General features: G+C 38.2%; 1 protein-coding gene across 3 annotated transcripts in view; it reads left to right on the top strand.

Moving 5' to 3' along the window:
• The window catches only part of nrxn2b (neurexin 2b), an 883,386-nt gene that overhangs the window by 234,978 nt on the left and 620,452 nt on the right, over positions 1-27,956 (top strand). For all 3 annotated transcript variants that reach the window (XM_088073122.1, XM_088073124.1, XM_088073123.1), the window contains one exon: positions 15,293-15,322. In XM_088073122.1, the coding sequence (XP_087929248.1) occupies positions 15,293-15,322 (30 nt within the window). The remainder of the gene's footprint in view (positions 1-15,292; positions 15,323-27,956) is intronic.

The raw sequence follows: 27,956 nt of genomic DNA on the forward strand, positions 1-27,956 counted from the left end.
GTAAGAAATGTTCCAGAAATGTCAAGAAATTAGTAGATCTAGAAAATGATTTCTAATAAAACCAGGGAAAAATCTCTCAGGAAAAAAAATGAAAAAAAACAAAGGGAAAACTGTATTCATAGTTATCATATTGACATATTTAAAATTAAGTTATAAAATTATTAGAATATTTTCAGTACTTTTTCCAGGCCAATTCTCCTCTTTTTTGTTTTACTTTCTATCTATTTTTTTTAAATTTATTTATTTATTTATTATGATACTAATTTCAGGTACTTTTTCTGAGCTTTTTACTAATTTCTTGCTAATTTTTGGGTCATTTTCTCTTTCTTTGCTCATTACCTTCTTGCCACATTGATCAAATAAGCCAATTGGTTCAGATTTTCAAAGGGTTAGCCGTAACCTCTGCACCACTGGTTAGATTTATGTGTAACTTTTTGCATTAAAATTCTTTTTAAAAACACTGTTTGACTGATACCCCTTTACAAATACACGCGCTTGATGCTTTTTGTTTCCTTTTTGTCTCTTTAGTCGTGTTTTTTTTCTCGGCGCCCGTCATACGTGAAGCCCCGTTCCAAACAGAGTCGGGCTATTTCACAGCACAGCGGCACCAGACGTCTCCTTCATTGTGTTTAACATTGTTGAAATATTTGTTTACAAGGTTCAGTGCCGTTTAATTTTCTTGTGATCAGCTCTCTCTCTCTCTCTCTCTCTCCTCTTTCCCTCCCTCTCTTCAGCTCCTTCTGCTCGCACGAACTCAGGAGCCCTTTTGTTTGAATATGCAGAGGACTTCTCGCTCGCTGGTATTTGTTCAGTTTGCCTAATTAGAGTTTGGCGAGATGAAAGCAAGCAGCAGGGCTTTTTGCTCAGCGGCTCGAACTAAACGAGATACTGTTGTGTCTCTGGGAAAAAAAACAACTTGAGATTTGTTGTTTCCTTAATTTACGGTTGAGCTCTGCCATTTCATGCCATGGCTTTGCTTTCAAAAAAGATGGCCAGACAAAAATGACGGTCTATACATTAGATTTATTTTCACTTTTGTCCACATTTGCCTTTTGATAATTCCTGTAGAGCACACCCAAACCCATACTGCATCTTTAGAATACTCTTCAATTTCATGACAATGTCTGAAAAGTGGCCGATTTGAAGATTCTTGGTTTATTCACCTGATTCTCAAAGCTCTCTTCTTGCTTTAAGGACAATTAAGACTGAATATGAGACAAAACGATTTAACATTAAGTTTCACAATGTTCAGCATGCTGAAGAGTCTGTTTAAGCAACTTCTTCAGAAGCATTTTACGCACCATTGTGCAGCAAAGAAACACACCGTTATGTTGTTGGGAGTAAGGAGAATATACCAGGTGGGAATTTTACAGTCTCAGTTAAATCAGGCGGTGTATTGTTCCCCACAAAGAGGATTCCAGCCTCGGAAAATAGGCTCATGAATTATGAATACATTTGTCCCACAATTTCCATTAATTTTGCCATAATTATCCAACTCCCTCTCAAATGACTGAACTTCCAGGAGCACTGCAGATTCCATGCACTAATGGTGTTTACCCCACCCAATGAGCTAAATGTAGTTAGTGCATCGTCTCAGTTGGAAGACATTAATTTTCCATTATGGGATGTTGTTGTAGTTACCTGCTGAGACCCACCCCCTGACACAAGGCAGGAAGTCGCCCTGACAGAACCTCACGGGAAGCCGCATTTCCAGGAAAAGTCATTACGATTTTATTTTTCCTCCTAACACGAAAATACAGTTCACTGCCGTGCTGTTAGTGGAGAGGAACAGGATGTGTGCTCTAAACGCCGGCTGAAGGGGGAAAATTGTCAAAATGAAACATTAAACATCAACAAACGCTCAAGGCAAGGTGCTATTTTGCACTAATGTCCCTGTAGATTACTTTGCCTTGACTTGAGCTTCCATGGCTCAGAGGACCAGGGGATTTTGTTGTTTTTACTTCATCTCTCTGACAAGGGTTTACTTTTGCAATAGAGGCGACACTGATTTAAAGAAATCTCTGCCTGTATAAAACATTTCATATACTTTGGAGTTTAGCATTATTTCACTAGTAAAGGATAATCTTGATTTTTCTTTTCACTTTTTTTGATCTTGGCATAGTCACCATTATTTGTAGACACTTGAAACACGTCACTATCAACTGGAAGTTATTATTATGTTTCCATTGTGAATATCTTTCAGTGGTTTTAAATTAACTGAGATTTGAACATTTGAAAAAAGTTTGAAACTACGTGCTCAGTAGAGGTGTCGTGATTTTGATTCTGAATAAGTCGTGATGAGCTTTCTATTTCGATCATCAAAATTATGAGGGGCAGGGGGCACCTCGAGTGAACAGAGTAAAATTTTAAACTAATAAATATCACTGTCAAACTTCCCCAGTTGTTTCCTCAAATCAAGAAAATAATTTTTGAGTATTGTAAAATTTATGTTAAAATATTCAAACTAATTGTCTTGTTAAAAATGCACTGATTTGCACTCATTTAAACTTTTGAACTTTGGATAAAACAAAAATTCTTGTGTCATTTTGTTGTCATATTTGATATATTTGTTTCGGAATAAAATGTCCTATAAATCAGTCAATGAATTATCTATGAGAGAAACCCTCTGTTAAAACCCCTTCAGATAACTGATAGGAATAAAACTCTTTAGTTTGGTATGTGAGTGCCACTGAAGTGAGTGAGCGTGAGAAAAAAATAAATAGAATATGGTGTTTAAAAATAAGTATTGTAAAGTTAAAAATTTTAAAAAAAGGAAAAGTAAGACACTGGGGCAAACTAATAGATATGACCATGACATTTTGCATTTTGTATTACAGGTTTTTTAACATTTTGTTTAAACATGCAAATAAGGCATTATCTGATTGAATGTAAACCTTTGCCTAAATGTCCGGGACTTAAATGTGAAATAAAATTAAGAAATGTAATGTGTATATATATATATATATATATATATATATATATATATATATATATATATGGCATTTGTAACATTTTGACACCATGTAGCCTATGTTTTTTTTTGTTTTTTAAGAAATAATAGAAAATGAAAATGACTTTAAATTGAAAATTTGATCATGGTCTTAAAATCTAAACAAATCAAGGATTCTGGGACTTGTGACACCCCTAATGATCAGACCAAATCAGTGCAGGAGCAAGAGGAGCAAGGACTTGAAAGGATTCTTGTGTAGGTTATCTGTATGTGGGGGTGAGGTATTTGAATGGATTTGTACAGTAAAAGGGGGGTGGCTGCATGTGCTAATCATCCACTTGATGACTGGCTTCCTTCCTTCCATCAACACTGCCGGTTTCTCCTCACATCTGACACAGAAATTACAGCTTCCAACATCCCAGCGAAAAAAAAGAAAGCACTGTAAAGGACAGCATGCTTTCTGTTGCCCACTCCCCACTTTCAGCTTCCCTAATGAGTACAGTCCAGAAGTGGCAATCAGAGCCATTCATTCCATGAAATTGACTGTGGAAAGAGGGCGGATGGAGCGGGGAACAGTTGTAGGATGCATCTGCAGCACTGGCAGTTGAAGATTAGGAAGAGGAGAGGAAGGACAGATGGATGCTCTGAGAGAGGACACCAGATCTCAGTGGGGACTAATGATTAGTTTTGACCTCATAAATGAAAGGAAAATAGAGGTCAGACATAGAATTTATTGGTTTTCACAAGATGGGCCCAGCATGGCTCTGCTAGGCCAGAAGCTCAAAACATTTTGGAAAAAATACAAACAGGGGAAGGACAGAATTTAGGAGACATACTCTGGGACATGGCATGTTTGCTAAAGGACACATTTTACTTTCAGTGTTGATAGAGCCAGTCCTTTGAAGAAAATGCTTTGGGGTGTTATGTAAGAGCTTGTAAACCACTGAAGCTCCTTTGAGTATATTTAGTCCGTCTTGTGTCAATTACCATAAGTGGAGAAATCATCAACATCCCTTCTGTGTGTTAGCTTCGACAGCTAAAGCACAAAATTAGTCAAAAATCTCCGGCTCGACATATGGAGGTCCTATTTATTTATGAACTGTTTAATTAAGATGGAACAGCAACTGTTCCGATCTCTACCCCTCACCCGTCTCCGAGAGTCTCTGATTTATTTTTCCAGACATATCCCATGACATATTAGCTATGTTTTAATGAACAAAATGTGCGAGTCAAAGTGATTCACTCAGCGTTATGCTGTTAATTAGGAGATGTGGGGGAGCATAATATCTCGATATGAGATATTTTCCCTTGTAAGACTTAACTATGATCTCCCCACGTACAGAATAGACAGTTATTAAGCCAATAAACAACACTCAAAGTGTTTGTAATATGGGTAAGCCCTTGCTGAATAATATAACATGTTCATGTTTAGCCTACAAATTGGCATTTATTTCTTCCAAAAACATGGAAAGAAGGCAACGAGCAACTGAACAAGAAATAACCCCAAATTAGCAAGAAATGAGTAAAAAATTACAAGAAAATTATTTGAAATGAGCAAAAACAAAACCAAAAAAACAGATAATTACCTCAAAATGTGCTAAAATAACACAAGAATAATATAATATAAATATAAATTACATATAAATATTTTACATATAAATGTTAATAATATTTTTATAACACAATTTTAATTTTTAACAGTTTTAACAATTATAATAATAATTGTATTTTTCCATAGTTTTTTGATATTTCTCTAATCAACCTGTCTATCTTTTGTTAACCCTGTGAAACCTGGAGTGTCATCAGTTTTCTTGAGCTGCTTCACGAGTATTTAACTCTTTGAACCCTGAGAAAATTAAAGTGATTTCTTTCAAAAACATGGGGCAGAAAAAAGGCAATGAGCAACTTGGTAAAAAATGTTCCAGAAATTGCAAGAAATTAATAAGTTTGAAAATAAGTTTTAAAAAGCTAAGGACAAAATGAAAAAAAAAAAAAGGCTAGGAAACAAAATAATTGAATATTTAAAATCATGTCACAATTTAAAAAGAAATAATAATAATAATAATAATAATAATAATAATAATAATAAATTTAAGCTTTTTTTCCAGGTCTTGTTTGCCTTTCTTTTTCTTTTTGTTTTTTCTTTTTTTTATACTGCTTTTCAGGTAATTGTCTTGTACTTTTTTTTTAATTGTTTTTGGCTTTTTTCTTTCAATTGCTCATTGCCTCCTTCCTCTGTTTTTGAAAGAAATCAAGCCACTTTGCTCAGGGTTCAAAGGGTTGAAAGACAATTTTCAGCTTATTTTCTTACTTTTATTTTTTATTTTTTTGCAATTTGCTGGGTATTCGTGCCAAGCTGCTGATTGCCTTTTACTCATGTTTTTGAAAGAAATCAAACTTATTTCCTTACATTTCAAAGGTTTACATACTTGTGACAGGCGTTTGAATGCAGCACAAGACAACAGTTGTAGTTTCTAAGGGTTAACATCTTAAATTTTCCATTATTTCAGGTCTTTACATTTATTCTGAAAGCTATGGCAACAGAATTGGAGCTGTAGTCAAAACAGACAAAAACGTTTTGTATTATCTGTCACGGTGACATTGCTTTGAATATTCTCCATCTGCAAACCTTGGCATGTGCAACCTTAATTATGTAGTGTGGCCCTGTCTAATTGTAACTTTGAATAGTAAATCATGTCCTTTGACAGGTCTCCAAACAACTTAGTGCATCGCTCCTGACAGATGATGGCTGTTGCTGCTGTGTAAAGTGGAAAGTGACCATAAAGATTTAATGCTTCACTCGCTCAGCTTAAGTGCCTCGCCTGGGGTCAACAGTTCCCTGCGGTATTTCCAAGGGAATCAAATGCATGCACACACACACACACACACACACAAAAGAAAATTCTGAATTTCTGTAAAGGGAGTGCATTTTTTATTCAGATACCTTGAGAATCTAGGGCATGCTGCCAGACACCAACACACCAAACCAAGAAATAAACATACTTTTTATATTTTTTGGTATATATTCACTGCATAAAGGCTATGAAATCCTGTATAGTCTAATATGTGAATTTTATTTGCCGTAGCACTGCGAGAACGTTCAGATTGCCTCTCTGCCTCTTTTATATTCACCGGATTCTATAGTTGGTGTAAAATTCCCTTTCTGCTTCTTTGTTGCTGAAATACAGCTGTACCTTTGCTTCACATCAAGCTTTTCTCACATTGCTGTGGTAACTGGTCAGTTGAGAAACAGTCTGATGTTTTTTTAAAAACGTGAATATAGTGCTGTGATGCATAACAGTCAGGGTAGATGGTCTGCGGTACAATTGCAGGATGAGTCTGTAGAAAGGGACCTGTACCGGTGCTGCTACTGTCCTCTAATGCATCCTGTACCCAGTGCAACCAAGTCATGGCCGCAAGAGCTAAATAATGCAGCCAACATAAAAAGTCTCAAAAAGTAATAACTCTTGCTGGAGTGGTGTTGTCTTGGCAGCTTTGCAAGTACATAAGAGAGAGACAAAATATGAAAGTTATACATCAACATGAGCAGTATATTCTGCACGCCTTCTTAATTGTCATGCATCAAATAAATTAATCTCATATTGTGTATTATTATGTCCAGTTTGGCTTATTTTCCGAGCTTTTGAAATAAAGTTACTTTTGTCACTTGGTCCAGCTTCTCTTTTTCATCAAACCAAAGTAATTCAGGGTGTTTGCACTGCATCCTTACAAAGGTGTGTGCAGGTGATCATGTGGAGCAGAAAACTCATGAGTGTGTACTCAAAGCTTGAGCCAAGATTCTGAGTTGTGTTGACCAATCATGTTTGAACAGCAGGTAACAGTCTGTCTGGAGAGGCGGAGCGCATTGGCTGGAATTCACTCTTGGACACCATCGGCTTTCATCTGGAAACAAGTTTCACATTTTTAAAATGCATCTGCATTAACGCGAAGATACATAGAGACTGGCTGCAGTGAGGGGCACACGAAGAAGGAAATCTTGGCCCGAATATCCACTGGATCTTCTGAAATGTAGATCTGGAGGCTAAATCATCATCAGACTGATAGCCGATGGGTTCAGAGATTGTACTATGTTCTGCAAAATGACTCCCATTGGTGTGAAATGCCAAGTTTTTTGGGTGTCCCAGGTGTTCATATTGTAGGCGCAGCCCTTGATCCAGTGCCAACAATACAAGGGCCAATGGATCCAAGCGTTTTCAGTCTTTGTGTAGCTGTTTGATTGAGGGTCAGTGCAGGTGTGATGCCATTGACAAGGCTTCATCTCAGCATCTTTTTTTTATTCTTTTCTTCTTTGGTCGAGCATCGATAGGGCATTTTGATGTTCCACAGAGCAGTGGGCGAACGTTTCTCAGAATCCACAGCATGTACTACAAATTATGACCAAGGCAGTCTTTTCACACACATGGACTCAAAAGCTGAGAAAGTGGTGGGCTGCTATTCATTGTGAATTGGACCTGGCGTTGCAGCCCTGCACCGCCCGCTGAGCTACAAAGATTTAAAAGGTGCCCAGCGGCACTACACAGGAAAGTTGAGAGCAGCTCCACTTTACAGATCCGATCGGTCTTGCAGCGCAGGCACCATTGTTGTATTAAAAGAGTTTCAGCAATGCATATTTTCTACTCAATAAAGAGAAACTGTACATTCAGAGAAGAAATACTTTCTCAGGTGTTGTATGGCATCTACGTCAGATCTGAACTGCCCAGTCGGGGCAGAATGTGTAAATTAGGTCCTTAGAGCAGCACACACACACACACACAGCTCAAGAGATGAAAGCTCTTACCTCGTATCTGTGTGTGAAGTCAGTCATATGCTTTATTAAAATCACAGCAAGCTGCTGTCTTTGACTCGACACTGTCAGTAATCGTCTGTGGACCCAATGAGCAAGATTTGCACTTGATTTCACTTGATGTTAGAGTATAGAACATGTATCTTCCTTTTCAAACGGGGCGGCTCTGTGTTAATAATTTAAAGCATTGTAAGACATGGAAGCCTTTAACATCAGTCTATAACTCTCAGTGAGATTATAGAGGTCTTCTAAGCCCCCTTACCTCCCTCTATCTCTCCCTCTCTCTTTCATAGAATAGATATCCACAATGAATTATTAACGCACTTTGGATTCTGCCACAGTTTCTATATTACTTAAGCTGTGCAAAGACACTATGCATTATGGATCAGCCTTACTAAGATGAATATTATTCACATTCAATCAGAACCATTTTCCCACATCTTTAAAGCAGATGTTTTTACAAATTGCCCTGGTTTGTTTCTGAGCCCTCGAGGGCCATGCTTGCACTTTTTGGCAACGGGAGACATACAGCGATGATTACGCTGTGAAACTTTATCTGTGCCTGGGCCTAGTAAAAGCCAGTGATTTGTGGACGTGTCAAATGTTTTGGATATTGTGCCGTTTTATGTCTCGTGCCAAGGGTGCACCCAGCAATAAGCTGCACATAAAACCATTTATTGTTCTTATTTTATACTTCATGACTTTTATACACTTGGATAGTTCTTGCTTTTTGGTAAAGCTCGCTCCCACTAAAGTCATCAAAGGGCAGTGTCAATAGGAAATATGTTCTAACCGACTGCCGTTTTGGGATCTGCAAGGAAAGACGAGAGTTTTGTGTCAGTATGACGTGTGCCTTCAGGAGGCGCGTAAAGTGCGGTGGCCATATGTTGTGAGAGTGAGAGTCCTTGGAGGATGAAGCTATTTAACATGCCATCGCAGCACCACAGGGGGGCTGTGAAGGAAACACATTCTTCCTTCTGACTTGGTCTATGTGTCCATCTGATGGACGAGGGAAGGAGGAAGTGAGAGGGAGTGCGGAAGGGGTGGAAAGGGATAATGATGATGACTCCCATTTTTCTCTGTCCCCTCCGATCGTGTGTTGTTGTTGCTGTCCTGAGACCCAGCACATCTGTTCGTGTGTGTGTGTGTGTGTAGAATGATGTGACGGAGAAATGTCTGACAAGGTCAGTCAAGAACATGCTGTACCTGTTGAATGCTGCTTTCCAAACAAAGATACACCAGAAATCCCAAAAATAGCCATGTAATTATTTAAGGATGGCTGATAAATTAATTTGGTTAAATGTAAATGTCAGTCTGGTGTATCAGTGGACTGATATACGAATATAACTCTGTTTCCTGTCTTTGTCTTTATTAGGGATGAACTATTTGTTGCTCCAGACCCCGACCATAAAGTGGCACTTTGTGACCATGAAGTACTAGTGCCACTTGCAAAGATTATTAATATATAAACTGGAGAGCTGTTTCTTTACTGTGCTTAAGAATAAAAGCACCAGTGGAGTTATTTAGCAACAGAACCTTATTTAACTTTATTTTAACAATATTTTGTTCATTGGAGTACTTTATTAACTTTATCATAACAGTACTTTGTTTAGTTTTGTTGTAACAGGACTTAATTATAACAGTACTATGTTTAGCTTTATTTAACAGTACTTTGTTTAGCTTTGTTGTAACAGGACTTTATTTGTCTTCATTGTAACAGTCCTTGATTTAACTTTATTTAAAAGTACTTTGTTAAGATTTATTGTAACAGTACTTGATTAACTTTATTATAAAGGTGCTTAACTTTTTTTTTACGACAGTGCTTTTTTTTTATCTTTATTATGACTCAATTATTCTGTTATTTAACTTTATTATAACTGCACTTCATTTTTCTTTATAAGAACAGTCCTTTATTTAACTGTATTATAACAGTACTTTATTTAACTACATGAGGTGTGTGTGTGTGTGTGTGTGTGTATTGTGTGTACCTTCCACAAGCCATTTGTCTACATATTGATCGGGTCCCCGTTTATGAGATCGGATCTCAGACATGTATCTACGGTAGCCCAGAATGGACAAACTAAACACTGTCTCTCAGATGGTGATAATACTTAAACTTAATTGTAACAGTAGTTTATTTAGTGGTTTTTCCTTGTAGTCTATAGTAGCTTAAAGAAAACCTCTTCCATACTTCCATATCAAGATAACTATTGTGTATTGTGGTATAGCATGAAAATAACGCAGTTATTATTTATAGGCCATATCGCCCAGGCCTAGTCTTTACTACTACGTCTGGTGATAGTCTTTACTACTACCAGTCATTTACCAACAGTCATTTGAATGAAATCAGTAGTTTCCAGAACAATAGTGGCCTGTGTTCATCAGACCTGAAAGCAGAGCAGAAGAAAGTGGCAGATGAGGAAGAGGAGAGCAGGAGGCAGCTGCAGCTGGCTAATGGAGGGCTGGATGTGGAGACAGGGAGCAAAGAAAAGGTAGAGAGATGGGCAGTAAACAGAGGGGAAGGGGAGCTGGCCAGATAAGACGTAAGCGTGTCTCCTCCTAATGGCAGAATTATGACCCAGCTCCATCTGCCACTCAATCATAACCAACCAATCGGCGCCGGTTCCGTTAGGCACTCCCATCTGTACTCACCGCAGAATTAAGGATGTAATCAAATGCTCAGATGTCAAGGAGACAGGGAGACTCATGGTTTGGGCTCGGAGTTTGTCACATTTTCAGTATGTGTGGCGAGCGAAGCTGCTTGTGGCTGTGGTAATTTTCATTTGCGCTCCAATATTGAACGCAGAGTGGAACTTAAGAGAGATAGAGCTTTTCCTTATGTCTGCTGTATTCAGATGTCTTACAGTGATCAGTAATTTCAATTTTGAGTCATGCCGCCTCCTCCCTCTCTCAAACCACTTGCTAGTGAAAGCCGTCACATCCTGATCAGAATCTGGCATGGTACAGTCGGAGTCTGGCATCCTGAGCTTCCGCCAAGAGAACAAAGTGTGTGGCTGGCTGTGTGTGCGGCTGTCTGTTTTGGGGGAAATGTGTGAAAAGAAAAAGTTAAGCACATTGCACAGATCAAATCACAACTTACTAATTTCCTGAAACAATACCTTGGAATGAATTTCTCCTTTTGATTGATTTTTGGCTTTTCTCTGCCTCAGCGCTGCACACCTGTCTGCAAATCTCTGGTTAACACTGGCTGAGCAGATACCATTTGACAACATCCGTCTTTTCTTTTTCTTACTTCCACCTTTTCTCCTCTGCCGTCAAATCGTGCCACTGTCTTCTGCCTGCCTGAGCTGGATGAGGCCGAGGCGGGGGGAGGGGGCATTTGAATGATTTGGTATGCAGCGACAGCACCGTTCTGTTTCATTGCAGGAGCCTTCGCCTTATCTCCTTAATGGATTATGAGCAAGGGAACAAAAACAGAGGGAGGCAGAGTGAGAATGATTGGACTCCCTGCAAAGGGCCGGCAGGAAACGGACTGCAGCCAGATAAATAAAACACTCTGCCTGTACATTTCCTCTGCCCCTGAATCACAGATGTTATTAAGAAAGAAGACAATAGAAATAGCTTGTAGTCAAGAGTCATTTGAGCTTGAGCTTTGCATCCTGATTTACCCGCTCGCTGGTGGTGGCACGGTCGTGTTTTGTGCATTCTGGCTGCGGCTAGCCCCCAGTTGAGTGTTAATTTGTTTTCAGAGACGTTAGACACTATCTTTTTTCTTGTTTGCCTGCGAGAAAAAGCAGGAACTGAATGTTTAAATAACCTTAACTGTCGAGCACCTCCGTTAGCCAGTTCATGGTCGAAATGTCATGAAGACAAACCTTTGCTGAGCATGGAAGCTGAAGGTTGGTGTTGATGCGGCCCGTGTTTTTTTTTTTTTTTTCTGCTGCTGAGAGTTCTCTTCTTGTCTGAAGTTAGGTTAGAGTTACTGCCCCAAGAGAATGCTGTAAATTCTGATAAGTTGATCTTACCTAAAAATATCTAGTAAAATGATTGCCTTGAAAAAAGGTGAGTAAATATAACTATTCTTAAGTTATATTTACTTTATATATATTTGTAAGGTTTACTTACGTATTGACTTCATTGTGCAGTCGACTTAAAAAATGACAAGTGAAATGACCTTGTTTTTACAAAGTGATAGCAACTTAATCCAACTGAGTTAGTCCGACCGAACAGTTTTGTTTACTTGGTAGCATTTACAGAACTGATTGAGTTTGATAAATAAAGTATTCTGCTGGATGCAAACTTTCATACTTGTATAATCTTACACATGATAACACAATAGAACTTGAGAAATTTACAGATATCCCAACTTCCCCAGATGCAAATAAGATCAAGATCAACTAACTTGGGTTTCTTTAAAACTTTGTTGTCACTTAGGAAGAACAAGTTGTGTGTCTCATCATCATTTTTATGTTGCAATTTCAGAAAATTAAGTTAATTCAACAAAATTTAATTAAACCTGATGATTAGATAAATCAAATATAATGCCTCTATCAAGACAATTGATTTCCTAAATTGATAAAAAAAAAAAATAAGATCAGGATGTGAGTTTACAGTGAAGGAGTTAAAGTATCTCGGGGTCTTGCTCATGAGTGAGGGTGAAAGGGAGATGGATAGACGCTTTGGCGCAGTGTCTGCAGTGATGTGGGCCAAACCACCAGACTGTTGTAGCAAAGAGGGGACCGAACCAGAAAGCGTCTGATTTACTGGTCCATCTACATTCCAACCCTCATCTATGGTCATGAGCTTCGAGAAGAGACCGAAAGAAAGAGATTGTGCATTCAAGCAGCGAGTGAGTGTCCTCCATAATGTGGCTGGGCTCAGCCTTAGAGATAGGGTGAGGAGCTCAGACATCCGGAGCGAGCTTGGAGTAGAGCTGCTGCTTCTTTGTGTCAAAAGGGGCCAGTTGAGGTGGTTTAGGCATCTGATCAGGATGCCTCGAGGGCGGCTTGCATTAGAGGTGTTCTGAGTATGTCCAACTAGTAGGAGGCTCCGCAGTAGACCCAGAAAACACTGGAGTTATTATATTTCTTATCTGGCCTGGGAATGCCTTGGGGTCCCCTCAGGAGGAGCTAGAAAGTGTTTCTGAGGAAAGGGATGTCTGGAGTGCTTTGGTAAGCCTGCTGTCCCTGTGGCCTGGCCTTGGATAAGAGTTGAAAGTGGAAGCAGCTGCAGAAATCAGTGAGTGCAGAATACCTGCATTCATATGAAAAAGACGTTCACACTCCTGTACATATAGATCAATGCAATACCAAACTTTGATCTCAAGCATCAAGGAAAAAATTTAAATATGCTACACATGTTTACAAGCTAGTTCATTTGCTGTACATTCATAAACTGTAGCCGTCAGTGATGTGAGTTGCCAAAGTCTTTGAGGAAGCAAATACATTTGATTGCATATTATTTGTAGAATATATTCTGCATGCTTGACTCCTGTGCCGTTGCACTTTCTTGTTGACAAAGAGTGCATTTGATTGAGCTGTGTTCTGGCAGTGCAGAGCACCTAACATTTGAAATAGTATTGATCGACGAAAAGACAGGTTTGCTCCAATCGATTTGACCTTTTGGGACTTCTTGTCCAACAGACATAATATTGTTGATATTCCGCGCAGCCCGGGGTTAAATCCAATCTGCTTTAGCCTTTTGGTCTGTTTGGGAATAAACCACGCTTTAGGCCATAGTTAAGACCATGTTTCATTTTTTGTGTACTGTTTGTTTTATTTCATCCACAAGACATGTTACTCTATGTTTACAGAGCATGTCCCCTATGAGCTTTAATGTTTGGGCAGATAGATGATTATTTGTCCCCGTCAGGCATTTTTTCCCTGACGATTCCCTGTACAGAAGCATACCAAACACATGCTGGACGCTAATGTTTTTAACAGTAAGAGGTATTTTTCCTTTTTTAAGGATAAACATCCCCGTTAAGCCACAAATCTATATACTGCCCAAATTTAAGTGAGAACATTTAGTTAAAAAGAAAGTCTAACCTCTCATTTAAAGTGTCAATAATTAATTTATTAATCAGGAGGTAGAGCAGGTCTAACACTAATCAGAGGGTTGAAGGTTTGATCCCAGGCTCCTCCACTCAGCATGTCGAAGTACCCTTAGGCCAGATACTGAAGCCCTCATTGCTCCCTATAGCTGTGCTGCTGGTGTGTAAATGTGTATGAATGTTAAAAATCTGAGTAGCAGGTGGTACCTTATACAGTAGCCTTGGCCACCAGTGTGTGAATTTGTTTGTAAATGGGTGAACGTGACTTGTAGTGACAAAGTGCTTTTAGTGGTCAATATGACTAGAAAAGCACAGGTCCATTGACGTCAGTCAAAAATATGAGTTAACAATCATGAAAAACCAGTAATCTTTTTTTTTTTTTAAATGAAAAAAAGTCATTGAGGCACTTTTTTCTCTGTTTTACTTTTAGGTGGTTATTGTGTTTGGATTATGTGTCAGTTGTGATGGACAGGGATAATCACAAAATAAAGTACAATAATGAAAAGGAACAACTATATGATTTATGGCAGGAATACCTAACTTCAGATAATATTTTTTGTATGTTTTGGACATAATTTTGAAATGATTTGAAACTGTTGGCTCGTTGCTTCTTCTAATGACAGTTTTGAAAGTGTGTTTGCTTATTTGTGGGGACGATTGTGCTGCGACTGGATACAGATGTGATTAGCCAGAGACAGGAAGTGATGACAGTGATTTTCAAGAGATCTGGACCTTAATATTTTTTCTGGTTATATTTCCAAATATGTGTAAAGAATTTCACATTGTGAATGTTTTCATGTAGGGATTGACAGAATGTGGAATGGTTTGCTATTTAATGTTCACCAACAACAGCTGGAGCTCACTGTGGACATCTTTCTTTTAAATCTATCGATCTGCTTTTTTGGCAAGTTGTGTGTGCTGTAGCCTACAGTAATAGAGCGAGTAAGTAAATATTTTGGGCTGGTGTTGTGTTGCTGTATTCTCACATCTGTGTTAGAATAATCTTTGGCTTTGGGTTTTAAAAGGCAACACAAAACACTTTATCCCATAGCGTTTTTTCCAGGTTTATCTCTGACCCCTCTCTGTGTGAGACCTTGCAGAGCTCCGATTCTGTTTTTTCTTGTGTGATTTGTGTACAGTAGGAGATGAGAAATCCAGTTCAAGTTTTTTTTTCTGCCAAACAGTTCTGTGTGTTCCATAAGTACTCCAGAGGAAAAAAAAGCATTTGTGAGAGCAATAGCCTTCGGGGGTTGCGCCAAATGAAAATGCTTTTTTTTCTAAACCCCCCACACCTCACTCAAGAAGTGTTTGCTTGTTTTCTGTTACTATTCGCTCTCTCTCTCTCTCTCTATCTCTCTTTCTCGTTTTTTACCTTTGATTTGAACTCTGACATCCAAGTCTGCCCCAGGATGTCTGTCACAAACTGCAGTCCAACGTTGTGACAATGCTTTTTTTCTTCCCGTGCCTTTTATGACCTTCTTTTCTTCCTCTTTCTGTTCTTTTTTTCTGTTTTTTCCCTTTCAAGGTCTGGCGCACCTGACGTTAAACGACCAAGGTATGGGTTCATTCCTTTTATTTTGGTTCTGTTTTTTAAAGAGGAATTGACTCAGCCTCTTCTCCCCCTCAACCCCCTCGAAACTGCCGCTCTCCCTCCCGATTTCCTCCTCTGCTTTTTTACCCTCTCTCGGTGCCATGTCCCTCCATTATTCCCAAATCTTCCCTTGCCTTTTTAACTCTTTGCAACATCCTCCCCCGTTGCCACCCTCTTTCCTTCTTCTTCCACATCTCTTCATTTATTTCCGTTGTGCCTCCTGCTTCTCCTCCCTCTCCCTTGCCGCCATGTCTTTGTGCTTATTCTGTGACCTCCACCAATGTGTGTCCCACCCCTTGTCCTGTCCTATGGCTCACGTCCTGGACCTTCACCTCTGACCACCTTTGACCCCGACGACCTGACCCCCGGGGCTGAAGGTAACACTTTTCTGCTATCCCTTCTGCTTGGGTTTAAACAGAAAAAAATGCTGATTCTATTTGGAAATGTTTTGGTCAAAGTTACAAAAGCAAAAATGTGTCCACACCCCCATTCACTAACACTTCAAGGTGAAAGTGTTGTCGAATGTGCAGAGTTTTCTCTTCACCACTCTGCTGACATTCCCATTGTTTGGCATTCTGATTTAAAGGGCTACAGTTGATATGACTCAAGCTTAAATTGTATGTTTTTATGAGAAAATGTGTCTGCAATTGTTTCGATGTTGCTATGAACACTGGATGTTGTTTTTGATGCTATGTTGTACACAGCTGTTTAATTTCTGCCACACCACACTCCTCTTTATCCCCCACTCTTTATTCTCCAAAAACAGACATCATGAGCAACAGGCTTTGAATGTGAAAATCCGATGTGCTTTTGTGTACTTTTGCAGCCACAATGCATTTCAAACCACCACACTAAGCTCCAGTCTGACTATTTGCTATCCTTCACCGTTATGTTCTCCTCATTCTCTGACCTTTCTCTGCTCCTGGCCTCCCTGTGAGAAACGTCCATGGAAAATAGAAAGTGTTAAAGCAAAATTCACCAGAGAAAGGAAGTGAACAAGTGCAGTAGCTGGTGAATGCTCTGACCTTTTGCTGGTGATGAGCTTCCTGTCTTCTGTCATCATAGTTGGTGATCCACATAGACTCCCAGTAACAGCCCGTTTCCTCTGACTCAGCCCTTCACTTCGTGTCACTCATTAATCTCAAGTTGTTTTCCTATTATTGCAACATATGGAACAACTGGTGGAAAAGCTCAAGATTTAATGACAGTCTCAGGAAGTGACTCACCTTGGTTTTAAAAGGCAACTTGGACCCTTAGCAAACCCTACTGAACTATCCACGACCCTGCCGAACAACTGGCTTTAACAGCACCTCCGTCTTTTTGCTCATTTGTCAGATTTCAGCTTCACATAAAGTGAAGAGAAACATTATATCATTGTATCAGTGCTCTTTATGTTAATTCTCATTGTAGGTTGCATAGAAAGCTGAGATTAAACCTTAATTACTGCTTGGAAGAACTTAAATGAGTGCAACAGAATCAAAGTCAGCAGTGGCGTCTATCATTAGACTCCAAACCTATGGGTTGAGTGATTTAAAGTGAGAATATAAATTTGATTCAGGGCTTGAAATAGAAATAGAAGAGTTGTCAGTTCTACCACTGAATGTAAAATGGTGCCTGGAAGATTAACAGTAGATACAATAGCTCATATCTATTGGTCCCTGTGTTTAATTAAGTTTAATGACATTTATTATGCAAGGTTGTGAATCAGCATATCCCATGCAACAACTAAAGTCGTCTTTATTCTTTGGACAATAGTACTTAACACTAACATATCTGCACATTAGCATACTAACTATTCTTAACCGTTCTTAAAACATTCATGCGTTACTTTAATATGATAAAGTAAAAATTTCAGTGTGAGTTGGAGTGTTTCAGACTTAAATGAAACATGGAGTTTTCTACTCATCATTAACAGTAGTTTATCAATGCCAGTATAGTACAGTATAGTATATAACACACTGTATAACACAAAATATTAGTTTCACATGTAGTACCAAACATAGGTTACTTGTTATTTTATTAATTAGTAAATTAAAAAGAAAAAAACAATAACAAACAAACAACAAAAAAAATGCAACCATTTTTAAACTTAATTTTTTAAGTCATATTTTAAATATTCATTAATTTATTGGCTGTAACCGCTTGTTGCCTTAAGGGTAGCGTGGGGGGGCTTGAGCCTATGCCAGCTGTCACTGGGCGAGAATACTACAAATATGAGAATATATCAAATATGTGATGATGAAAATTGTAATGGTTCCAGCATCTTAAATGTGAGGGTTTGCTGCTTGTAATGCTTTTGGACTATTGAATAGAACAACCAAATTAAAGATGTGAGCTCTGAGAAATTGCAATGGCTTATAAAAAATGAATAAATAAGTAAGCAAATGTATAGGCCAAAAGGTTAATCTGTTTATCAAGAATATAATTGTTGAATTAAGGGCCTTATGTAAACAATCTATAGTGCATGGTTTAAAGTGCATTCAGGCCATTTCCAACCGCCTTCATTAGTGGAATGATGCATAGTCTGGGTGCAAAGTAAGGCACAGGTTGCATTTAGTCACTTGAATAATCATAGGTATATTGAGCGCAACATGAATTCAACCAGTCAATCAATACATTGAGATGATGTTAGAAGAAGTTGCATTATTGTTAGTCTGACTATACATTGACTTTTAAAATACATGTTAAAATGTTAGTCAGACTGAAATTATATTAAGTCGAATTTCTCAAAGTAAGACTGTCACACCTTGGATGATTTCTTGTATATGCTATGTATACGCTATGATCTTAGCTGGCCAAGGCGTTGTAAACATGCTCCAAAGTCCCCGTGCCAGGCTTTGACCTGGAAGTCAAACAGCCTAAATTCCTAGACAAAAGCCGGGAAAAAAAAGCAGAGGAAAAAAAGGAAGACAGCAAAACAAGACAAAGGTACCAAGTAAAGTATAGAGTAATGCACAGTGCTAAAAAGTTGTCACTGCCCAACTTGCAACCAGTTTGCCCTTGCTAACTTGTTTGGTGTGTGGCGTAATAGGTCAGCAGGAAAGAGATCCAATAGAAACTAGCTGAAAGGGGTTATAATGCCACCCACTCTGGCAAAGTCAGACATGCTTCCATCAATAAATGGATTCTCCCCTGGTGCTTGTTTACTGGGACAAGGACAGTATTCCATTTAAATGGCCCTATTGAGAGCTCTAACCATAGTTTGACTTAACTGTGCATGTAAAGGTATTGAATGTCAACTGCCAGTACCTTTAAAAGCCTGGTGCACTTGCACCTGGTGTGTTGCTGTTTAAATGGAAGATTCTACAAATCTGAGCAATGTTATAGGAGCAGTAACAACAGTGAGATCACTGCTGCAACTATTGTGGGACATTTAAGCAGCAAAATTAAAACATTTTTAGCTTCTGAGAAAATCAGTGAAGCTACTTTGCTCCTCACACGGACATGCGCACGGCATCTCTCTTTATTGGGAGTCCAACAGCAGCTCTGCTCTGGTCTCTGCTATGTTTGCATTTAAAGAATGTCAATATTTTCCTCATTAAAGATATATTATTTCACCCCCCCAACAACCTGGGGGGATGAAATGCTTCTTGGTCTGTGTAATAAGCAGTGTGAGCCCCATTCTGACTTTCAATCAGGTTTTTCCTGATCAAAGGCACAATCATCATAAAATAGCAAGATGCCAACAGTGAACCTGAACAAACCTCATTTTAAGACCTACACATCCATGAGAGCACAGATGGGCTACCTAGTATAATAACAAATCTGGATTTTTGGCCAATCAGACATACTTTCAGCCCCAGCCCTGCTCAGCCTAGGACAAAATTGGGTAAAATGTCACCTATCGTCAATTTTTAACTATCACTGAGCAAGATCCTCACTTGTTCATGGCTCCTATGTTGCTCAACACAAAGACAGAATATATTTCTCTATCCCCATCAGACATTCGCTGCCACCAGCAGATGAATTGTGACCCTAATCCCTTCATCTCTATGCAGTCTATACTCTCCCTCCATATAAGATCTTCCACAACCTGCTGCCATTTAAATCTGATACCTGTCTGTAGTCCATCCCAAACTGGGCTGACTCTTGCTACATGCTGGTAGCAAGATGAGCATGCACCAAAATAATAGAACATACCAGAAAAATGGGAAATCTGACATTAGAGCATCTATCCATCTCCATTGTCTCCCCTGAGACGCGCCCTGATCTCAACATCAGACATTCAGGCCCTATGTCCAGGGTTAGGCTGTGCTTTGCCCGGCCCCACAAGCAGCACAAGCTAAACTTGAAAGAAACTGAAAAGTCTGTAACTTTTTTTAAAGAGAGAGAGAAGAAGGGCTGGGATTGTGAAAGATAAGGTGAGGAAACAAGTTGTAGAAAATAAATGGGCTCTATCACAAGCACAGCTCAGCAGCTTTAATGTCACTGAGTGCAACACATTTCTCTCTCCTGCTTGTACTTTCTCAAAAACAGTTGTGCAATAAAAAACAATCTCAAAATAGGCCACAGGCATCCAGCGGAGGTCTAATGCATTATTCTGTTAGGAGATAACATAAAACAACTACTGTACACATACTAATATGTATTTTTTCTTTTATGATTTTCATCACCAGGGCTATCCGTGTTAGTCTATAAAGGCTACACAGGTAAATAACCTGGGGGTTGATGCCATATTATCAGAGTTCAAAGTAAAGTAGCTGATTATGCTGGTTTCATCCAACAGTGCATTGCCAGCCATTTATATTGATTACCCCATAGCCAGAATTAATACAGTGTTTGTTCCCAATGGACGGGCCAGAAACATCTTAAAAGAGAAAAATCAATAAACCTATTTGGTAAAGGCAAGAACGTGTGACATGTTAGCGAATTAGATGATTTTCACTGGAGGATGTAGTCACCTCACAGCTTCCCGGGCATTAACTTTCCTAAAAATCTGTGTGTGTGTTCATGTATGTGTCCCTGCATGTCAGGGTAGCCACATCTTTAACAACATAAAAAAGGGTCTTGGTCAATGTTAACGATCAGAGGCGGGTGCCTCAGCCATCACATAACCAGGCCAAGAAAATCAATGTCAGTCTCTTCTCAAACCCAAGGCTGTCCTTCACAGCTGTAGGAAGGACAAACCTCAGGCTTCAGTCTGTGCTGATCTCTATCAGCCTGTCTGTCTGTGGTCTGTGTGAAGCTGCTGCCAACCGCACACAACGGACCGCACGCTTGGAAAGCATAGATTACATTTAACAATAAAAATGTGATTATCTCTTAAACGGAGCCTTGACAGACATGAGTTTTTCGAGCAATTATTATCATGAACCAAATTAATTGAAATAGGCTACATTGTTGCATTAATATATATATACACTTGTAAATAAACATTGTAACATAATTTTGGCCATTACCAGCAGCTCTCTCCTCCACTAAGCTTTACTAAACACACTTAGATATTATTAAATAAACAGACACATTTTCATGCAAAAATATAGAGAAAGCAAACATTTAATTGCCTCAAACCTTGTACCAAGGTTCTTAAAAAAAGAAGTTTGAAATAGAAAGGATCTCAGTTTGTAGTTGTATTGAAGAAAAAAAATATTTTGTTGGATTTTCATTGGAAAAAAAGGCACTGGGAATGTATTTTAGCAAAATCTCACCATTCTGAATTGGTTCATGTATCTAAAAAAGACAATTAGCTAGATAAGTCTGCATTTTAGATTGAAGAAATAATTTTTAAAAAATGCCGCAAGGCTATCCTGACGACAGTGCACTATTGACTTTCATCAGATGTTATGGTCAATATGCATATTTTCAATATATTATGCATTTATTTTGTCTTTTGGAATTTAAAGGCATGGACTGCAAAGCCATCCAAAAAGTAACTCAAATTAAATAAATAAATAAACAATAATAACTAATCTGCATTATGCTCCAAAGATGACTTAATTAAATAGCATCAAATTAATTGAGATTCTATTAAATCATTTTTTTTTTTTAGCTTCTGTTAGCTAAAAAAAACACAATCACAAATTCATCTTGAGTAGTAAGTTATGGCTAAACATTCTGGCTACGAATTTACTGCTGTTGCTGTCAGGCATAAACCTCAAATCTACGTATTTATCATTTTAATCCGTAGTCAGTGCTATTGGTCACTAGCGCTAGGACAATATGCTTACCTACTAATTTAAAGGTATTGTAACAAATGGGTGCCAACGGAATATGTATTGTGATTCTTAAGTAATTTGATTCTACAAGTAATGCAATTTTAGTTATTGCAATTCATTGTGCCGTTTGTCTTTTCTATATTAAATCATAGGAAGAAGTTAAATCATACATTTCTAAAGCATATATGTTGTGAGACATGTTAACAAAAATAATTAATATAGTCAGTCAGTCAGTCAGTCTCTCTGACCTTTATTTAAAATCATCATTTACTGCCTAAAAAGTGATAAACTAACTAATTTTTAAATGGTCTTACTTTGACCTACTTCATTTCCATACTTGCTAAAATGTACACTTAGAGCAGGTGGAAAATCCGGAGATAAAGCTTTATCAGCAGCATCACCAGAATTCAGCTGGCGCAAACCCCCGTGCCAGAGTTCACATTGGTGTGGGTCTGATCTGTGTAATGGCAGCAACAGAAAGTTTGCTGATCTGGCCGAGAATGTGCTCATTGCCGGCTGAATTTGAGTTGGTATTCAAGAAGCTAAAGGTCCGTGCCCTCGGACCATCCATCATATTATGCTTTCTTGCTTCAACTTGTTTTTTCTTGAAAGTGATATGATGTCACTTTACTCATGGACTACAATAACAGAGAGAACGTAGAGTATTGCCCCTTCTGCTTGTGAATTATATCTACTTAGGACACACACAAAAAATCTATGATTCTTAGAGACACACCCCCCATCCCTATCACCCATTACGTCTGTTATTAAGTTTTCCAAATACTTAAGCACTGACAGGTATTAAAAAGAGTTTGTGACTGAATCCGGAAACTGTTGCCAAAACCTGATAACACCAACCCACCTCCATCACCTCAATGAAATGCTTTAAACATAATTTCCAAATAAATAACTAAATAAAGAAAAAAAATGTAAAAAAGAACTGGTCATACAACTGGTTTTAATACAAACTGAGTTCTCTCTACTCAAGAAACACTTAGTAACACTAAGCAAACGTTTTGTTGCTGCCGTTATGCAGGTTAGAGCAAGCGCCACCGCTGGCCACCAGCCTGCTGAATTCGAGTTGCTAAAGCTGTTCCGCAGTCTGTCTCCTGAGCCGCTGTTTATTCTCCTCCTGGCGAATATTCTGCAAGCAATGGGGAATGAGACGGAGGGACTGCTGGGTGCACTAGCTAGCTATTTCTTGTTTCATTTGTACACTTATAAACAGGTAGAGTCAAAGCAGGGCAAGGAGGGGCTGAGCGTATCAGTACACTGTACGTAACTCTACAACCAAATAACATTTTACCTATCTTAAACAGTAAGAACAATAGATAAACGATATGTATTGGGCAGTGTTAAAATTGTGTTGGGCCATAGAATTTTGGCCAAATAAATTCAATGACAGAAAAAAGATTGCACACAAAGCTGCGATAAACTTTTTACTCTCTTAAGTTGATGATAATGTGATGCACATATTGATGCTGCAGTTGTAATCAATTATGAAAAGATCTATGAGCAAAACCCTCATTTGAGCTTGATTTAGGTAATAATACAATAACACATGCATATGTGTGACCATGTATAAAGACAAAATATTAACTTTAACAACAGAATTATTTATTTATTTATATATTTATTCATTTGTTTTAAGCTAAGTAACCATTTTGGACATACATGGTTTCCCCCAGACATTCATGATATGCTGTATAAACAGCATTGGAAATTTTTGACTTTTTTTTCATGTTCATTCTCTACTCCAGCAGGTATGTTGTAAAAGCTGTGAATATGCTGCTTAAAAATAATCTACAGTACAATGACAGTAAACAGTAATGATCCAGTGTATCTGTAGTTGTATCTGTCTCATAAAACTCAATTAATAGTAATATTAAGTGTCCAATGTATTGTGCAGTGTATTCAGTGCTGTATGCTAATATAGATGTAGCCTATTTCCTTGGAACAGTAGTCTCCAAGGTGTTCAAGTGCTGCTCCAAACAGCTGCCCTGAAGGTGTTTTCAGCTTTAACAAACTAATTAAGAGGCCTTTAAATAATTAAAACTGCCGTTTCCAATAATAGAAAAAAAATGTGCAAGTTAATGGCTCTAAATTGCCAACATTTTCAGCCCCTTGGCTTAGGAACTGCAGATGCTATTTGCAAATGGACCATTTCATTTTCCATTTGAACAAAGTCCCCCACCGCCACCACCACCTCTTTTGGAGAGGCCAGCACGATGCATACTGGGAATCAAATTAACCAGGCCCTGGGAGATTGTCTCTTGGCAGGTTTAATGTAGATCTCCTTGGAGATACTGTGGGGAAAATGAAGAGAATATCCAGCCTGATCTGTATCTAACCTCGAATGTAATAGACTAGGTCCAGGTCAAGATAGCCATCTCTGTCTGAGCTCACTGAGGGCAGTTTATAGAGTCCTCGTGCCACTGTGTTTGGTCTGAGCTATTTAAACACACTGAGAAGTGCAGTGAAGCGCAGTACAAGTGCAAAACAAACAGAGCATCATTATTCATACTGTATGCTTTTGTTTTTTAAACTTATCATTAATGTATCTTTATTTATATATATATATATAAAGACCAGTGCTTGCCTTATCACAATTTAATCTTGAACGTGTAATTAGGTTCACAAATTATCACTACTGCACCACCTCTCTGTATCATCTTGTCTAAGCACTTCACATGGCTTTAAATTATCTTTGCTCAAGGAAAAATCATCAGAATGTGTTTCTCCACTTTATAACAGCCTATTGCCCACTGTCCTTTTTAATTAAACTAGACGAAAAATCTTTTATTTGAGCAATGGAGACTTTGCATTCTCCGCTAAGCTGTAACAACAAGTGGCTATGGCTTGACAAGCTGGCAGAGATGCCTGCAGTTTTTAATAGAGTGTTTTATTTAAACAATTACACAGCAGTGAGGCTAATGGCATAAATACAAAAGATCATAGCTGGTTCAATATTAAAGCTGCTGAGAAATGTGCCAGAAAGTAGGCCTGTGGGCAGTCATAAATCGTTGCAGTGATATTAGAAAAAAAAATGTTGAGAAAATGCCAGTAACTCATTGTAACAAAATGTTCTTAATGTTCTAGCCATAGAAAATAATATAAAATTATGCTCCATGTCCTTCAGATTCATGACATACAGATTATTTTTCTACCAACATAATACAATGTTTGGTTCTTGAATAATGCATTCACCCAATTAACGACTGCACTCAAAAAAGAACATAAAATAGTACATAAGCCAAACAAATAGCAGAACTACATTTAGATAATTAATAACTTCACTAAGACCATCATATGTTTAGAGAAAATGCAAACTGGCCTGCTCTTTTTCAGCAACATTGTGCTTCATGGTCAAAATGTCTTGTTGAGTTCTTTCAGATAGTGTGTGTTCAGCACTACGTCTCTTGGTTTTCTAATAATCATATGACGTATTTAAATAGGCAAAAATAACGTTGCAACGACCAACTAAGACTGTATAATAATTAATAGTTCAGTGTTAATAATCTTGCAACAAACCAACATAGATTTAAACCTATTTTATCTTTTTAAGTCTAAGATCACTCTCTTAAAATGATGTTAATCAAACAATGTTTGTATTAACATAGATTAGTTGAGATAAAACACATTTGTACTTTCTATGATGAATTTAGCTTATTATTATGCTGCCAAACCAATATCAGTGACCTTTTTTGAAAAATCTTGCATTTGAATTTCCGCACTTAATTTTAGCACAGCCATCATCAAAAAGGTGGTACCCTGCTTCAGCCAGAGAAGGCAATTAACAAATGTGTGACACTGAAGGAGAGCAGTTTTAGGAAAATGATGGCATGATCACTAAACATAAGAAAGTCGCTGGTTGCATATGTATATCTGAGAACTGTCAAACTTCACTGTCCATCTTAAAACGTCTCGCAATTATCTCTTTGTCAAACTATCAGCTTAAACGTTGACCTTTCAGTAAAGCTTGAATTTAGATTTCAGTAAAGTGGAAACAAAACTAATTTTCAGGGATGTAGCACTGAATTCTAAGTTCTATGAATACGCTGTCACTGTGGGCCCCCGCTTTTTTTCCTCTTGATCCATGCCACTGTCATGCACCCTTTGAATTTATTTTCTTTCAAAGTCATTTTGCTTTGCTTCCCTTCCCTTCCTCTCAGCACAAGTGGTCTCTCACTTGGTTCTAGCTGTGTTTAGAGATTAATCCTAGTGCAGGGCTGGACTAAAGGGCTGAGAGGGGCCTCAGAGTGCTTCCCTTAATTTTGTATACTTAGTGCAGTCTTTTAACCAATTAATTCTGCCAGTTTTAGTATTGTTATGGCAATAATTAATTAGAAATTTTCAAAAGTGCAATCAAAACCACTATTTTCAGTCAGTCTGGCATTTTGAAGGACTTCTCCCAATGGGACTGTGGGTAATCAGTCTCGCTTACCCCTTCCCAACTACGACACCCCTGCTAAAATTTAAATTTAGGGTTTAAATGCAACCTTGTTTGATTTTAAAAGAGGTATGGAGTGACAGAAAATCCATTCACACAGCATGATTTCATCCAGTTAAAAATGTCATCATCGCTGTGCCTCCCAAGGGACGATCATTTAGAATTTCTCTGTGACCTCTCCCACCCTGTTCAGCAGCCTGGGCATGGTGGGCTGTCTGGCTTGAAGCCTGCGAGGCTACTGCAGAGACATTAGGCCAGGATGACAGAAGTCCTCACACAGGCAGGAATTTCTCCTGACACAGCAGCAGGCTAAAATGGATGGAGCTCTACAGCAGCCTGAATCTGCTGCACACAGTCCCCACAGCCGTCTAGAGAAAAGCCTGGGATGAGTAGATCTGTGGCTGTGAGGCCACTATGGCAACAACATATCATTGCTGCTCTGCTATAATCATCAGAGGTTCAGTTTGTTCCTCCCCAAACCAAAGTTTGGATACCTAGCCTGCAACATATATTTACACAAAGTTCAAAAGGTAGAAAGGATAATCTATTTTTTGGCTCAGTTTTGAGACATCTGTAACAAACTAAATGAAAATACAAGCAATGTAGTACATGCAAGTAGTCTGATGCCCCTTAAAGCCATATGATGACATGTATAAGCCCAATTCAAAAACAGTTGTGATACTGTGTAACACATAAAATAAAAACAGAACACAATTATTTGCAAATATTTTTTGACCTATATACAGAACTGAATACAGTACAAAGAAAAGATATTTAATGTTCAAACTGATTGTTTCCAGTTAAAAAAAAAAAAAACGAAACTGTTAAGAACTCTGCCTGCAGCATCTTACACACGATGGAATCATTACTGGATATAATAGGGGCAACCTTGAAACTCATTTCTTCACAAGCAAGGTTGGTCAAACTACAAGCAATACAATCATTTTCTTTACGCACAATTGCAACTAAATTCGGATTTCACCAACTAAAACCCATGATATTTAAAGATTCAGAGAATCCAGAGAAATCTTTGTACATAAACCAGGATTGACCTGTGACCTCTGAGCCCAGTGCAGTAAAAACCAATATGGTTGTATAAAGAATATTTCCACAAGTGCTTGCGAACACTCTGGAACTATTTTCAGTAAACACAGGCTCTTAACACTATGCTCCTGTCCCAACTTTTTTGGAAGGCATTGCGGGCATCAAATCCAGAATCATTGTATATTTATCACAAGGTTTTCAGTTTGAATATTAGTGAAGAACATTACATTTTGAATATAAATGACTTGTCTTTAGGCTGTATTTAAATGAATATAGGTCAAAAACAATTTGCAAACCATTACATTCTGTTTTATTATTTTTTTTCTACATTTTTTTGTACATGTATAATCCTTACCCCTTACACTAACCCTTCAGAATCAGAATCCAGTTTTATTGCAAAGTACATTTACATATACAAGGGATTTGACTTGGTGTTTTGGTGCAAAAACAATTAACATAAAGAAAGAATAAAAATATCGAATTTAAATAGTATAAGAGATACAAATATAAAAGCAATTTCAAAATATAAAATGAAAAAACAGAATATAAAGAACACAACATGTATGTACAAAAGGTGCAATGGAGGATGTGCAGATGTGCAGAAGTTGGTTTCATGATACTGATATGAAATTCAAATCACAGTGTAATTAACATCATCCACCAAATAATATTAAAAATATCAGGATCCATATTTGAGGTCAACGATGTATGAGTCAGTTCCTGTTAATGGCGTAATCACAATCATGACGCTAATGCTGATTGACAGGGCTGGACTGAGGCTACTCTGCGTGACCTTCAGTTGATTCCTTGGGTGACGGGAATGACAGACTTTGAGGTGTGTGACAGTCCCAGTCCCTCTGCCCCCCTCCCTTTGCTCCGCGATTGATCGGAGGCCTTCATTGTGCTTCCCAGGCTAGTCACGCCTCGTTATTGGCAGCCTCACTTAGAG

This window comes from Plectropomus leopardus, chromosome 23 (genome assembly GCF_026936395.1).
Source record: "Plectropomus leopardus strain MGB_pleo_1.0 chromosome 23, ASM2693639v1, whole genome shotgun sequence".
NCBI lineage: Eukaryota > Metazoa > Chordata > Actinopteri > Perciformes > Serranidae > Plectropomus > Plectropomus leopardus.